Source organism: Terrapene carolina, unplaced genomic scaffold (assembly GCF_002925995.2).
Source record: "Terrapene carolina triunguis isolate 2854851 unplaced genomic scaffold, T_m_triunguis-2.0 Scaffold210, whole genome shotgun sequence".
Lineage (NCBI taxonomy): Eukaryota > Metazoa > Chordata > Testudines > Emydidae > Terrapene > Terrapene triunguis.
Genome location: NW_020664561.1, coordinates 29,678,754 through 29,695,423, shown reverse-complemented (window position 1 = coordinate 29,695,423; position 16,670 = coordinate 29,678,754). Strand labels below are relative to the sequence as shown.

The 16,670-nt window shown below is 42.2% G+C and overlaps 1 protein-coding gene across 3 annotated transcripts in view; it reads left to right on the top strand.

Annotated features, from left to right (window-relative positions):
- Positions 1 to 477: 477 nt before the first annotated feature.
- The window catches only part of LOC113405052 (pancreatic alpha-amylase-like), a 28,300-nt gene continuing 12,107 nt past the window's right edge, over positions 478 to 16,670 (top strand). Inside the window, exons 1-2 of one of the 3 annotated variants that reach the window (XM_026655733.2) lie at positions 478 to 568; positions 3,997 to 4,074. Coding sequence is in view for 1 of the 3 variants with exons in the window: in XM_026655730.1 (XP_026511515.1) it covers positions 9,362 to 9,383 (22 nt within the window). In the remaining 2 variants the exon portion in view is untranslated. Of the gene's footprint in view, positions 569 to 3,028; positions 4,075 to 9,294; positions 9,384 to 16,670 lie in introns of those variants that run through there. The other 2 variants (XM_026655731.2, XM_026655730.1) reach the window with 2 other exon arrangements.

Sequence of the window (16,670 nt, the reverse complement as noted above, 5' to 3'; positions counted from 1 at the left end):
CCCATTGACTAAAGTAAAGTTACGCAAGTGTGTAAGTGTTTGCAGAATCAGAGGCATTATTGTGGAAGATTCTGACTCACTCTTAAACTCTCTTTACAAATCAACAAGGTGTTCCTTTCCAAAGTTTTATATTCAGGTTAAAAAAAAATCATGTGATGTAACAAGTTTAAATTCAGAGGGTTTTTTTAGTGAATATATGCCAATTAAATCATGGATCACACCGAAAACAATCCACTTTGTAACTACAAATAAGTGCTGTGATGTTGAAATATTTTCATTTGATTTGAAGAAAGGGGAAGTGTAGCTTCATGTGACTGGAGTAAGAGGTAAAGTTGGGTTGAGTACATGCATGTTATGTATACATTCCAAACATTCATTCTCCAAAGTTTTTTATTTACCTTCTAGTGAAATTATTATTTCTCTACTAATTGATTCTGGCTTCCTGCTAACAATTATCACTTATATTTGGACTTGTAGTCCTTAATAAAACCTTAGCAATTTGCACGATCTGCAAGACCAAAACAGGATTCCAAAGAAGAGAAAAGAAAAAGATAGAACAATGCTAAAGGTAAGTAGATTTAGTGAGAGAAGAAAAAGAACATTCAGACTTTAAAAAAGAAAAGAAAACAGTCCATTATTTGAGCACTTAGCCGGGGGGTGGGGAGGGTTCTACAAAGGAAATCTATCAGGAAGCCAGTGTGCAAGGAGGCTGTCAGTTTTGACCTGTGTTAACATTTCACTTCTCCCTTTTAGAATCATAGAGTCTATATCCCAGTCCTCAAATGTAGTAATGATGTGTGTTGACATTCAATCCTCAAACCATTGACCCTACAGTTAACTTTAAGGAATTGTGGCACATAGGAGAGAGTAGGATACTGCCAGTCTAACACCTCAGGATCATACTCCAGCAGGGCTATCGACTCCAGAAGTAATTACTGCTTCATTGCTATAACCCCATAAATAGTACTTCAGTTTCCTTGCTGGCATCTCCCAAGGAGTCTTTGCTTTGGTGACCCTATGTTTAGTCAGTGGGATCTGTGCATCATTGCAGGCCCCTTTAAGCCTTGCTTGTCTAGGAAATAGCTTGGTGTTAGAAACTGTTTTCGCTAATGTGATATTAAACAAGATTGTCCCTTTGTGTGGTCTTGGACAGTTGTAATTGAAAATGTATTTGCTGCTTGTGGTTATTCCTAGGATATCTGTCCACACTGCCAACAAAAGCATATATAACATCATGTTAGTTTGAAAACATGTTCCTATTTCCTAGTATAGAGGAGGTCTTAATTTGAGTGTATCTGAGAAAATATGTCCCAAAAGTTCTTATGTTTAAATTTGTTTATTGATAATTGTTAGTTGAGATGAAGTTAGTTTCAATGTTGCTGTTTCTGATGGAAAAATAACAGCACATTTTCTTAAAATTGTTTTGAGATGCTCAGCATTGCTGTTGCTAATGAAATATTTATTAAAAGAGACATTTTCTTTTAGATGTCTTGTGTCCACTGGAGGCCATGCTATCTAACCTATGTATTGTCTAGCGATATTTCTAATGTTTTTGAATTGTTGGTAAGACTCCCTCTGAAACTTCTGGCTTGTGCAATATTGTGGTGGTGTGTAGTCTACTTTTGAATAAGCTTTGGTTCCATTCAGCGAAGTTAGCTGTTTGATTTTTATCAAATAAAAAACAAATGCTGTTCACAGGTATTTTCTTACATTGGTTGAAGACATTCTAGTCTTTCCAATTTGTTCCTTGTAAAAAAAGAAGTCACTAGTCCAGTTTCTGACTACACTAACTATCAAGTTTCAATTGGCATTCAGGTTATGTAAACAGAAACGACTAGATCTTGGTTTGATCACTAATCATGTTTTTAATAGTCAATTCAGAGTTACAGTACTATTTTGGAGTCAGCTGTCATACTTGCGTAAGCTTTATTTACAATGTAAAAGGATTAGATTTGCAGTTAGCAAATTAAAAGTCTAATAAACGGAGTTAGTCAAAACACCTTCATTTAAACCCAGCCTTTTGTATCTAAGTATCATGGAAAACATAACACTCTTGTGTGTACAGTTGGCCACTACAGAGCTCGGGCAAAGTGGCGCAGTGGAGGGCTAAGTTTCATTAACTTTGAATTGCTTTGCTTTTGCTAAAGAATAACAAACATGAACCCTAATTTTATTTGAATATATTTTCTTCTGTGGTTGCCAAGAGCCAGAATGACTTGATGTGCACTAGCTTTTGATGCAAAATAGTGGTTTCTATGGTATGAAATCTGGAGATTCAGGTTTATAAGTAAATTTTGTAAATCAAGTAAAATAAAAATACTGTAAAATGTGAATTGTATACACAGCAAATGTAAATTGATACAGCCATACTACTTAAAGTGACACTTATATGGCACTTTATTAGTGTCAAATTATTTTATTAAACAGTGAAAATAGCTAAATTTAATGGACAATAATTATTCAAAGTATTACTACTTTCTCCTTTATGAAGATACTGTAATGCACATGCTTTCCCAGAAGATGAAAAATATACAGTTTTGACTTTTCATTGGCTGGAATTCCCCTTTCCTGTCACTAACTAATGTTTTCATGAACAGTTGGGTGCCCAATTCTGATATAAATAAAATGCCAGCTATATGAGAGAGCAGTGAAGAAGCTAATGTCGCAAAGGTTACTGGCTCCAGGGAGAGAGGTAGCCTAAAAGACTGCATTGAATGGAAGCACGATTTAAAAAAAAGAAAAAATTGAGCTGATGGAAAAACAGAACCTTATATAAAATGCAGACCACTGAATGAATGGGACAGTAGATGCTGGCATTTTCCTAATAGTTCCTCAATTTGTAAAGAGCCTCAGTTGCTTATGGGAGTGGGAGTCCTCATTGGTGCACACATGAGCTCTCACTAATTTGCAGATAAGGGATCAAAACAGCTATATTTTATCAAACAATCTTGTAATAGGTAGTAAAGTTGTGTAAATGCAATACTGAGAATCAAGTAAAATTAAACCACATTCTGCTGTTCTTCTTTAGAAACATTCCTGCGTAAATACTGCAGTAATACTGTCATGCAGAGTGTATCCTTTCTTGTTGTATCCTTTTTTGTGCAATGTTTTCCATAGCACTCAAATATCTCCAAGTTCTCTTTTAGTGTAGGTGCGGGGAGGAATTTATACTTTTTTTACAATTTTGTAAATCTCTGTTAAAATAAGTAAGATACTTTAAAATTATAAAGGGGACTTTTTCAGGGAGAAAGCTAGTGAATCCGGTCACTTATTTACTTAGAGGGACACCATGAATGTTTCTAGTCTCAAAATGTGACCTTTCCTCCCTGTTCCTTCTCTAAATCCATATAATTCTTTATTTTATGGGCCAGATCCTGAACTGGTGTAAATTGGCCTTGTTCCATTGACTTCAGTGGCGCTATGCTGACTTACATCAGCTGATGAGCTGGCCCTAGATGTTCCTTTTTAAAAAATAGCAACACCGCACTGTGTTAGAATGTTTCAGTTTTGATGGGGTGGTTATAAGTAGAAAACAATCCTTGACGTTGTCTTTTTAAGTAATACATTCATTTAATGACAGCTTGTGTCCCAGTTTATGGGACGCAACCTGCACTTAGTTTCTCTTGTAACTTTTTCCTTTTTTTAGACTAGAGAACAGAAAATCTAGCAATGTTTCATAATGAAGTAATGAAGACTGAAGCTAAACTTTATTCATTGCTACCTTTGTTTCCCACTTTCTGGTAGTGTTTTATGGCAACTAATCTATAATTTTCCTGGGGGTTTTGTATTACAGCATTCTGTGATTAACCTTACTTTTTTAAGTTTAATATAAACTAATACATGCTGTATGTAGTAAGCCAAATTTAGCTGGCTCAGACATGATTCACTAATTTTTTATATCTTAAGTTCTTTCAACTTTCCAGTTAAGCTTCTGACAACTGAACACAGTAATTTTCCAGTCATTTATACTTTTAACATGCCTTTATAATGTTCCAGGTTCCTTTTGTGTTCCATCTCTTTCAAGTGTTACCAAGCCATGGGAAGAAGCAATGTGATCAACAGGACTGTTGAACAGTGCGTAGTAGCATTTCAAATGTTTTTAAAACAAGACTTAATTCTCTTCATTCTTAAAGGTTCCAAATGCTTTTAAACACATTGTAGCCTATCAGAAGACAGATATATGAAAAATGTATATTCGTCCGCTTGTTAAATCTCTAATAAATTATTCCTTTTCCCTTCACTTTGCGTTATACCTGCTCTTTTTTTTTGAGATGAGGTGTTTCAGTATTGTGTTTCTGTTAGAGGTAATTATTTTACATGTTTATGCTTCAGAGCTTTAATGTCATATAGGGTGACCAGATGTCCCGATTTTATAGGGACAGTCCCGATTTTTGGGTCTTTTTCTTATATAGGCTCCTTTTACCCCCCCACTCAGTCCCGATTTTTCACACTTGCTGTCTAGTCACCCTAATGTCAGAAGACACATTCCTAGGCTCCAGGGTGAATGATGTTTTCTTCCTGCCTTGAGGATATTGATGTGCTCCTGAAAGTAAAAATGGGGATAAGAATCAGTTTTAGTGAATCGGGAATTCTTGTTTTGCCTTGGAAACAGAACTGAACTAATGCCCTGGTATTGTGTTGGGGGCACAGTACCAGCAGAAATTTTTTTTTTCATTCAAATGAAAGTGAGTTGCGGCTGGTCGTTTATTCTTGGATTGAGAATTACACTGCTATGACCAGTGTCAATAAAGTAGGGACCATATCTGCAAAAATATATGAATAGTATCAAGTCCAAAGAGGCCCAATCCCGATTGAGGCCTCTGGACATTACCATCAGATAAATACCAAACAATTATAATTTTAAACACTGCTACGCCAAGGGAACAATGTAGGCTAGCATTCTTACTCAATTATTGAAGCAGCAGTGCTATAAATCAATGCTTTTAGGCTATCTGAAAGTATGCGACACTAATTTTCAGAACTATAGCGAAGCCAAGCAGTTTTATATATTCTAAAATCATGTGGGAAAGACTATGTAAAGGTGCTTAATTGGCAGTGAAATACAAATATTTTGAGGAGCAATAAACCTAACCATCAAATCCAGAACTAGTGCTTTGTAAGGCAGATGGAAGGGGATATAGACCTCTCTCTTGTCCCCACTCCATTAGCAACAGGGGAAAGAAAGCTCACTCTTAGTACTTACTCATTACTATTTAACTAAACCTATGCAATACGTCTACGTTCTTTCTTCAGTGAAACCTGGTTTTATTATCATTTAAAACGCTTGAGTTTAAGAAACCCTACTTGTTATACACCTCTACCCCGATATAACGCGACCCAATATAACACGGGTTTGCATATAGCACGGTAACCCCAGGGCTCCAACAGCAGGGTTCAGGCGGTGCTTTAAAGGGCCTGGGGCTCCAGCTGCTGTGGGGAGCCCTGGGCCCTTTAAATCACCGCTGGCGCCCTGACGCTGCTACCCCCGGGGCTCTGGCAGTAGGGCTTGGCCGGCGATTTAAAGGGCCCGGGCTCCCTGCAGTGGCCGGAGCCCAGAGCTCTTTAAATCACCGCTGGAGCCCTGCCACCGCTATCCCGGGGCTCCGGCAGCGCTTTAAAGGGCTCGGAGCTCCGGCTGCTGTGGGGAGCCCCATGCCCTTTAAATCACTGTCGGAGCCCTGCCGCTGCTACCCCGATATAACGGGGTTTCACCTATAACGTGATAGGGATTTTTGGCTCCTGAGGACCGTGTTATATGGGGGTAGAGGTGTATTCTTTAATGCCTACGTTATAGAGGTGTGTATGTGGGGAGATTAAGATGACTTGCATCAAAACTTTTAACACAGCTTTAATAAAACCTTAAACAGCACACCAGCCAAATAATCATCATAATGCTCTTTATTTTGAGCACAGCTTATGGAGATGGAACACTAGCACAAGCTATGAACAGACATTTTAGAAAACTAACCTGTTGATATAAAAGAGCAGGGAGCTTTGATTTTTTTTTTATAGTCTATCAAATAATTGTCTTTAGTACAACTAAGATGACTCAAACTAATAGACACACACTACACATGCTGAAAGGTGGCTTTCCCCCCGACCATAAATAAAAAAGCTAGTTCCTGTATGTTGGTTTATTTCTGAAGTTTAGCAAGCAAACAAAATAATTGGTGGTTAATTGGGGTTGGTTAGTTATACTGTAGAGTTAAAGCCACATCACAAGTTAAGTTACTTAAATTTGCTAAAGAAAAGCAGAATAACCTACAGGAACAAGTGTTCAGGTACTCATTATATCAACTTCCCAAACTAGCTTTGACTCATCGTCCACACTTGAGAAGTAAGTGATGCACCTGCCATGCCTCCACGGTCCATGAGCAATGTCCCTCTCTTTCTACCCTTTTTCACTAACCAACTCACCGAAGCCATGGTGCTTCTCTTATGTGTAGGGTCTTTTAACACTTAAGCCTTGACTTCAACAGTTTGCTAAATTACTAAATTTTGAGAGCAGCCATGCTACAAAAACAACTCAGGTTACACAGAGTGATTTAATTAACAGCTCAGAGTTACAGCTGAAGACTGTAGCTGTGTCCCTACTGCATTATTAGCTCATGCTTCAGTAGTACTTCAGCATCTACCCACCACCCATGGCAGACCATCTAGCTCGAATTTAAAACACCAGATAACTCAAGCTAGAGATTTGTGTATGTAGATGGGAGTTGGGTTAGAGGCAACTCTAGGTATACCTTGATCTAACACTGCAGTGAAGACAAGCCATTAGAGAAAATTTTCTTTTAAGAGTTTCTAGCTCATACATTTATAAACAAAAGCTTAAGTTTTGCAGACACTGTTTCAGCACATCTGATGGCTACTCATCAGTATCTGTAAATACCAGCTTAATCTTATCATACTTTCTAGTCTTGCCATATCCCCTCCCTATTTGGGAAAGAATTTTTACCTCCTGTGTATGATTTTAAAAGGATTAAATGCCTTGAGCTTTAACACCTTTTAACTTATCCCTTTTTAGCAAGGCATGGGAGGATGTTTCTCAGACAGTGTGTAAATATAAAATGTAAAGTTCATTCACGTTTAGTAACGAATGGCTTATAAAAATCACAACGCTTAAATTACACTTACTTCTTACTCAATACAATGTACATCATTTAGATATAGTTACCTATAACTAGTTTTCAAGCAGATGCCAGGTTATAACGGTAAAGCACTTGGCTAATTCTCAGAACAGATGTGCTTGAATAAAGTACGCCTGAAGGTTTCTATTAAGATCTTCTAGCAAAAGAGTCCTTGATGCATTATCAGGAACTTGGGACATCAGAAAGTACATTTTCTATACAGCATAAATCTAAAACTTGGCCAGATTCTTGGGTATGATTTGATCATTCTGTGCCGCATTGAATCTGCCTGTAGAGCAAGTGTATCCAGTCCTCAGAAGATCACTTGAACCCACGGTAAGTCTAGTCATTTTCCTTGAAAAGCGAGCCTTGAAACTAATGCAAATGGATTGTTGTGGTTAAATGGAAAATGCATGCAGCTTGGCTGCACTTGTGCTGCAGAAGACTGCAGTTCTTAAAGAGCACTTCCACCCCGAGTCAGTTTATTTTTGTGGTAAATCCCAACGAATCATCTAGCTAAGTGTCCCTTGACTTTAAAGCTAGCCTCATGTGAAGTGTACGCTGATAGCACCTGAGGAGTAAGAGATCTCTAGTACCAAAGCAGATCTACTCTCTAAAGAATCAAAAAGAACACCTTCCTCAATTACCCATACCACAGCTAGAGCTCACAAGAAAACACTGGCCATCACTACTGCTGTGAGAAATAGCTGCCGCTTAGAGAAGATTCTGAGATACTGTTGGGTGTAGAGGTACTGAGGTGGAGGGTGGATGATGGAAAGATTGAAGGGTTTGGCAGGGAAGATTACAGAATGGATTTTGGTGAGGACGGGTTAGGGAACAGGACTCTTTCCAGGGAATTGCTGACAGGCAAAAAAAATTGTAGCAGAGCTCCTTTTGTGGAGATATCACTGACTTTGGTGAATTTGTTCCTTCGTTTTCATTTTAATGGTGGGAGTGGTGTATTTTCCCCAAAAGAATTTCAGGAAAGGGTGGGGTAAGTAATTTCAGTACCGATAAACACAAATGTTTAGAAAGATGTATGGGATTTCCCCCCCTTTTTTTTTAAATCCATTCCTGGGTGGGAAGGGTGTCTCTTTTTCCCCCCCAAAACACATGTCTTTCAAGGAAACTCGTGGTGTGCCTTACCTCCCACTGTTTTGTTTTTTAAGTACCTATTTGCAGTAGTTCATGTTACTAGTATTTTCATAGCAGCACACATTTAACAAACAAATTGCTCAGGTCATGCTTAGGCTTTTCCCTCTTTGGTGGCACTCTCCTCAGTTTCTGAAACTGGATCCAGTTTGGGTTTGTGTGACAGTGCACAAATGTTTATCCTAGCAATGGAGCTCTAGTAGTTTTCACCATGAAGAAAGCATGTCTCTGCTCCAGCTGCATTTATCTTAGTGATAGGATAAACTCCGGTCTTGTAGGGAGAAGACAGTGTGGCAACAGTAAACTAGGCAGGTCTGTAGAAGACAATATTGGTTGGTCCACCAGTACCACTTCCTGTCATACCTAGATATTCTTTGAAAGGGACTGAATTCCTTAATGAGTTGGACCGGGCATCCTTAGTCTGTCTAACTGACAGGATCACAGTACAAAGCAGGATGCAGTCAGGCTACTGAGCAGATGAAGTATAAAGCAACAAGCACACAGTTTACAATGTTTTAAAATCTCTCTGCTGTATTCCCTGACACACACATTGCTTCTACGTGTTCTGCCAAACAATCATCATTTCAGATTCCCAGGGAATCAATAGGATGGAAGCAAGATGGTGATACATAAGAAACAAATAAAACATATCCCCATTGAGCCCCTTTTCAAGTCTAAAGAATCAAGACAGGGCCCATTGCTCAGCAAATGGTTTGAATTTGAAAACAAAGTTTAAAAAAAACATTTTTCACATGTCTTTGATTTATCGTGGTGTTTAAAAACAAACAAACCTACCTCCTAAAACAAAATACATATTAAATAGGTTTTGAAACCAAACTGAATTTTTAAATCGATAGCCCAAATAGACCAGTAGAGGGCAGCATTAAGAGACTTATGATTACTAGCAATAGTTGCAAGAAGCAGTCCTGGCAGGCATCAGAGGAACAGATTCTATCTATTGCTCCTTTATAGACAGAAAGGTCTGCCTTTCAATGAATGACTTAGTCATGATATTGCCATCAGTTCTACTTCGAACTGCAGAATGCTGAGATGGTTGTAATGCAGCAGGAAAACTACTGAAAATGCCATCAACCAGTCAAAAATGTATGTCTTCAGATCTGCTTTGTATTTATTTTAGTGAAATAGTATTATAATGAATTTGCTCATTTCTTGTATTTATAGGAAAAGACCTACACAGGGCTATGGTTCCTAACAAGAGCTTTATTGAGAGATACGTTTATTTAAGGCAGGGGTAGGCAACCTATGGCACGTGTGCCAAAGACGGCACGCAAGCTGATTTTCAGTGGCACTCACACTGCCCGGGACCTGGCCACCAGTCTGGGGGCTCTGCATTTTAATTTAATTTTAAATGAAGCTTCTTAAACATTTTAAAAACCTTATTTACTTTACATACAACAATAGTTTAGTTATATATTATAGTCTTATAGAAAGAGACTTTCTAAAAATGTTAAAATGTAGGACTAGCACGCGAAACCTTAAATTAAAGTGAATAAATGAAGACTCGGCACACCCCTTCTGAAAGGTTGCTGACCCCTGATTTAAGGAGACAGGTAATAGTCAGTTGAGACTGAGAGCAATGCTAAGGAGAAGAACTAACAGATTGCATGGGATTTAAATTACTTCCCTCTGAGGAAACCAATGATCTTTTGAGATGCTCATCAGACATAATAGTCCTGGTTCTAATCTCACACTTGAATTCAACAGAGTTAGTCCTCGTCTGTACAATTGAGTTACACCTGTATAAAACTTGTGGGAGAAAACAATCAGGCCCAATAGATGGATTTTGAAAATAAAGTGGTATCAATTGGTGTCCACTGTGCCAAATGGATCAAACAAAAACAGGACAACAGGATACACCCTGATATAAAACGGGTGGCCAACCTGGGCCTGAGAAGGAGCCAGAATTTAACAATGTACATTGCCAAATAGCCACAGTAATACATCAGCAGCACCCATCAGCTCCTGCTCCCAGCGCCTCCCCCTCCCTTCCCGCACCTCCCGATCAGCTGTTTCGTGGCATGCAGGAGGCTCTGGGGAGGAGGGGGGAGAAGTGAGGGCACTGCAGGCTCAGGGGAAGGGGTGGATTGGGGGCAGGGCCTGTGGCAGAGCCAGGGGTTGAGCAGTGAGCACCCCTGGCGCATTAGAAAGTTGGCGCCTGTAGCTCCAGCCCCGGAGTCGGTGCCTATACAAGGAGCCGCATATTAACCTCTGAAGAGCCGCATATGGCTCCAGAGCCATAGGTTGGCCACCCCGATATAAAAGCTCTGAAGAAGGTACAGTTTTATGCCATATTCTAGTTCATTAAACCACACCTAGATCAGTCAATCATAAAAGAAGAACAACACATCGTAGTGATTCGTCTTTTACAAACTGAGAGAGGATCTATAATTGCATCCCTAATCACTTTTCTTCTTCGATTCCATTCTAGGTGTGTGCATGCCCACGTGCACAGTTGTCAGAGACTTTTGCCTTAGCGGTATTGGTAGGGTCAGCTGTGGCACCCCCTGGAGTGCCACCTCAGGTCAGTATATTAGGCACTGCCGACCCTATACCCTCTCAGTTTCTTCTGACAGTTGGTGAGGATTGGTTGGAGCGCCTAGTCTTGCAGATCGCAAGAGCATTAGCAGTTCTTTACAACCTTTATCTTCTTTGTGCACAGATTGTAGGTACTTAGTTAGCCATTAAGTTAAGTGTTAGGTTAGTTGGTAGTTAGAGTCTCGGCTGGGACTTCGTCCCAGAGTGAAGCATGCCCTGCTGTCCAGGCTTCAAACCATGTTCGTCATGCAGCAGGCCGATGCCTATCAGTGATCTCCACAACAGCTGCTTGAAGTGTTTGGGGGAGTCCCATAGAAAGGACAAGTGTCAAATCTGTAATAACTTTCGACCTAGAACCCAAAAGGAGCGGGATATCCACTTGAGGACCCTCCTAATGGAGGTTGCGCTTTGTCCTGCATTGGAGCTCTCCCACTCGGACCCCAGGCCGAGCACTTCGGCTTCGGTGTGGAGTGCACCGCTAACACCGGGCTCCGCCCAGCACCGTTCCCCCTCATTGGTGCCTAAGAAGTGGTAAAAGAAGACGATTCCCTCCCCCCCCCACCCGGCACCGAAAGGAAAAGGGGTCTGAGGCAAAAGACTGATGTCAGGCCATGTGCCTGCCCTGGGGCTTCATAGGGGTACTGCAGAGGTCAGACCTCCTCCCTTCCCCCCCCCTCCCCGTCTGACCAGGGATCCGACTCCGGAGAGTGGCAGGGGACCCAGGTCTCTCCCAGGGCCTTTGTTGCCCGAAGCAGGCCCAGCGGCTAAAGAAAACAAGTAGGACGACCGGTACTGCAGGTGCTGCACCAGGAGGCAGACTCGGCTAAGGCCCCAATATCTAAGGGCAACCCAATCATGGGACAGCCTCTTAGGACAGTGGAGCACCCTCGGTCATCAGATCGCAGCCACAGATCTCCATCTCCGTGGCCTCGGACCCTGGCACTGTACCCTAGGTCTCCAGCTAGAAGGCCCAGGTCCTCGATGCACTCTCCATGTACAAGACATGGGACAGTGGAGTTGAGGCATCAGTCCCCATACCACCGGTACCAGGGAGCTTCCCATCACAGATCACCACAGCCCAGGTCGCTTTTGCCTAGACGGTCTCCCAGATGTCTGTTCCCACCCAGGCAGGGCCGCTCCTTGTCACAGCACCAATCCCCTTCACCCCGGTACTGTTCACTGGGCAAGTGTCATTCCTCGCCCTCCCTCACTGGTCACTGACCAAAGTCAGTCGGCAGACTCAGGCCTCGACGGCTCCTCCCTGGTCACCGGAAGGACACCAGTCCGAGTTGGAATGGGAGTTCAGCACCTCACCAAGAAGGGTCAATTCGCTGCTGACTCATGAGACAGGCGTGGCACCTGCAGCGACCACGTGGCAGCAGGGACAATGGCCCACTCAGTGGCCATATTGGAACCCATGGGGCACTGGTGGACCTCTCGGTGGCCGCTCCATTATAGCTGCCGCTCTGACTGGACCTGCTGTCAAAAAACCACGGCAGTCTTCTGCATCTGAACCTGGAGGCACTGCAACTGACAGTTTGGCTGCTGCATGGTTGAATGTTTAGGAGCGGCAGTGCTCGGCCAAAGTCCAACAGGTCCTGTTGGGCAGTAGAAAGCCCTCCACCAAAGCAACCTACCTTTCCAAATGGAAGCAGTTCGACTGCTGGACGTCGGATAAAGGCATTCAGCCTAAGTAAGCATCACTGCAGTTAATCCTGGACTACCTTCTGCATCTCAAGCTCCCAAGGCCTGTCCCTTCATCTATCAAGGTCTATTTGGCAGCTATCTTGGCCTTCCATCCACTACTCGAGGGTAGGTCAGTTTTTGCCAAGGACATGATGGTCAGGTTCCTCAAGGGCCTCAAGTGCCTTTACCAGCACATCAAGGACCCCATTCCTCCGTGGGACCTGAATCTGGTGCTGTCGTAGCTCCTTAGTCCCCACTTCAAGTCTCTGGCTTCCTGGTCTCTCTTTCACCTGTCCTGGAAGGTCATGTCCTGGTCACCACGTCTCCAAGATTAGGGCACTCACCTCGGAACCACCGTGTATAGTCTTTTACAAAGACAAAGTCCAGCTGAGGTGGCCAAGGACAAGGTGGCTTCCCAGTTTCATACAAGTCAGGACACTTTCTTACCTGTCTTTTTTCCAAAGCCGCATATGTCAGAGGAGGAGCATAGGCTGTATTTCCTAGACGTCAGGTGGGCACTAGCCTTCTGCATTGAAAGGACCAAGCCATTCTGCAAGTCGACGCGGCCGATAGGATGAAAGGTGCCCAGCGTTTGCACAAAGAATTCTTCTTGGATCACTGCCGGCATTCGCTACTGCTATGATCAGGCGAAAGTGCAACCCACGGTGATTGTAACCACCTACTCAACCAGGGCGCAGGCCTCTTTGGCAGCCTTTCTGGCCCAAGTGCCTATCCAGGACATCAGTAGGGCGGCCACCTGGTCCTCTGTCCATAAGTTCATGTCCCACTACGCACTTACCCAGCAGGCCCTGGATGATGCTGGTTTCGGTAGAGCAGTACTACAAGCCGCCAAACTGTGAATTCCGAGCCCACCTCGGATACTGCTTGTGAGTCACCTAGAATGGAATCAACATGAGCAAGCACTCAAAGAAAAACAGTTACCTACCTTTTGTAACTGTTCTGCAAGATGTGTTGCTCATGTCAATTCCCTGCCCTCCTACCCCTCTGTCGGAATTGCCAGCAAGAAGGAACTGAAAGGGCGTAGGGTCGGCGGCGCCTAATATACTGACGCATGAGCGCGGCACTCAACGGGGTGGCACAGCTGACCTTACAGGTACCACTAAGGCAAAAGTCTCCAACAACTGTGCACATGGGCAAGCACATACCTAGAATGGAATGGACATGAGTAACACATCTTGAAGAACAACAGTTACAAAAGGTAGGTAACCATTTTTCCTTTGTTACTCAAAGTGGTATTCTAGTAAATACTAGAGTCGCTTGTTTTAATCCCAGACAGATGACAATTGCTTTCTTAAATTTGCTCTGAATTGAAGGGAGAGTGTGCGTAGCTAGCACTATTGAAAGCTTGGAAATTTACATACTGAATTACAAAGGCATTCTACAATTAAATGCAAAAACTAAGTTAAGAAGGAAGTTTGGAATGCCAGTGTTATGTTTCCAGAGCATCTGTAACTCTCTTAGGCCTTGTCTACACTACAGGGGAAATTCGATGTAAGCTACGCAATATGAGTTATCTGAATAGTGTAATTCAAATCGATGTAGCTTAGACCTACTTACTGCGCGGTCCACACTACGCGATGTCGACAGGAGACACTCTCCCATCAACTCCCCGTACACTTCTCGATCTGGTGGAGTACAGGAGTCGATGGGAGAGTGATCTGCAGTCGATTTAGCAGGTCTTCACTAGACCCACTAAATCAACTGCCAATGCATCGATCGCCACTCGTCGATCCCCTGGTAAGTGTAGACAAGCCCTTAGACTATATAGTATTTTGCTGCCTTCTATTTTTTTTATTATGGTTTGCATACACACTGTTTCAAAGTAATTACTGTAGGAACCACAACTTTGAATTTGTGCATATCAGATAATAAGAAAATCTCAGCTGAGTGTTTGATCATATTTGAATAAGCAGGTGATATCTTGGGTGTGAGTGAGGTACCATGAGCTGCTAACCTAGTTCAGCATCTGTTTCCTCACACGCACTTTTATTTATTTATTTATTTTAAGGCTGTCTGGATTTTCACTAACTCTGTTGGTGTTTTCAGGGAACTGAATGGGAGGCTTGTTCCCCTAACTTGTCGCCTGGGGGAAATTGACTAGCTCTCTCTAGAATTTTCAGGAAGAAGTCAATGAGATTGTTCAGAGGGTCAACCCCAAGCCTGATGTATGTGCTCCTCTGTGTGGTATTCTGCTCTTTGAATACTGAAAGCACACTGAGGCTCAGATTCTAGGACCCTGTGAGGTGAGAGGGTTCTAGAGCCCGGGCTGCAGCCCAAGCACGAACATTTATGCTACAACTAAACAGCCCTTTTTCCCGAGCCCTGTAAGTCTGCTGGCACAGTCCAGCTTCCAGTGTCTAGTTGCAGTGTGTAGACATACACTCAGGGTGCACTGAAGGATTTCACAATCACCATCATTAATTGATCTGGCTTTACTGCAAGCTAATCTTCCACCTCATCTCAAAGAACTAGAAAACCTCTGCAATGGACCCTCCTTTCAAACATTAACTGAACTGGGTGAAAGTAAGGGCAAAGTTTATATTCAGCTTGCTATTTCGTGTGGTCTTATCCATTTTACCTACATGATTACTCACTTTGCAATGGCCAAGAACATGTAACTGTTCTCTTGGAGTTAGGACAGAATAACCAATTATAGTCACAGCCAACACACACAAACATTAAATAGCCAGTCAATGCTTTAACCTCACTCTTGATTGCTAGGATTGCATGTACATGTGGAACTCACAGTTATGATGTGAATGTAATGACAAACTTAACTTTAAAATCCGATTGCATGGTGTAGAATTGCCTGGCTTTTCTAGCAGTGATGTGTAAGACAAGGTGTGATTCACAGGTCCAGGAAAGAAAAAGATTCCAAATGCCATAATTCTGCCACCCACGTAAGCTGCTTCTGTCCTCTCCAGAGAAAATCAAAGGTTCAGTGACTTGATCACAGATTCTCCCTCTTTGTTACATACATTCTCCTCCAATCAGGGAACAGAAACAATACTATGTGATCAAGCAGACTTAGCACACGATGATGAATCTACAAACTACAGTTCATAAACAATTCCTAGGCTGAAACTTGTTCATAAACTACCCAACAGTTACAGATAGCCTATTTTTCTTCTTACAAACTGATTTTTGTGCTAAATTTGTCAAATGATTCATTCAAAATAGCTCAGCTCCCAATTATGATTGTGAATTACAATAACAGCTGATGGCAACAGGATCTGGCAGCAGAAGTTGCGCTCTATAAACTGGCACACTTTGCAGTTGAACAAGTTCCAAAGAGTACAACTACACAGAAAGGGTGAGGTAGTACTGCCTCGCTTGTATTTTTATTTCAAGCAAAGGGAGGGTTGTCATGTAGAAGTCTTCTTTTTTTTTTTTTACATTTTGGATAGACCCTTTCCCATTCCACTAGTTTGTTTGGTGTCTGTAACATGATGTGGTTTTCAGCAGCATTTTCCAACCCAACATTGTTTACAAGTGAAGGCTGTGTGACTGGGGGTACAAAAATCCTGAAGACTTAAGTCTTCCCAAAAAACACATGCTGCACTGAGCTGAGTGTAAAAGAGCCTGCCTTGATTTTCAACCTTCATTGTAGACCATTGGACCTCCCTTTCAAACCACCAGAGATGAACAAAAGTCAAGTCAATGTTTATTTTTATCTTGGTACTTCAGATGTAAACCTTAGGGCTTGTCTACACTGGCAAGTTTCTGCGCAGTAAAGCAGCTTTTTGCACTCAAACTACAGACGTGTACACGCTGCCAAGCCACTTTGTGCCCAGAAACTTCTCAGTTGTAGCGCTGCAAAAAAAACACCTTGAGGAGAGTCGTAAGGCTATTTGCACAGAGGCTCCAGTGCTCTATTGCCCGTGTGGACATTTGATTGCTTTCTGTGCTGTAATTGGCCTCAGGAGTTGTCATAATGCCTCAAGTGACCACTCTGCTCATTGTTTTGAACTCGGCTGCCCTGGAGACATGCGTCCCTCCCCTTTCAAAGCACCGTTTCTGACAGCCTTTGTGTGCTGTACTGATCTGCTTCAGGACACAAAGCAAACCATTAATGTGGAATGCTCGTGCTGTTGAACACAGAACCAGAGGGGGGCGTGTGGGGTGTGT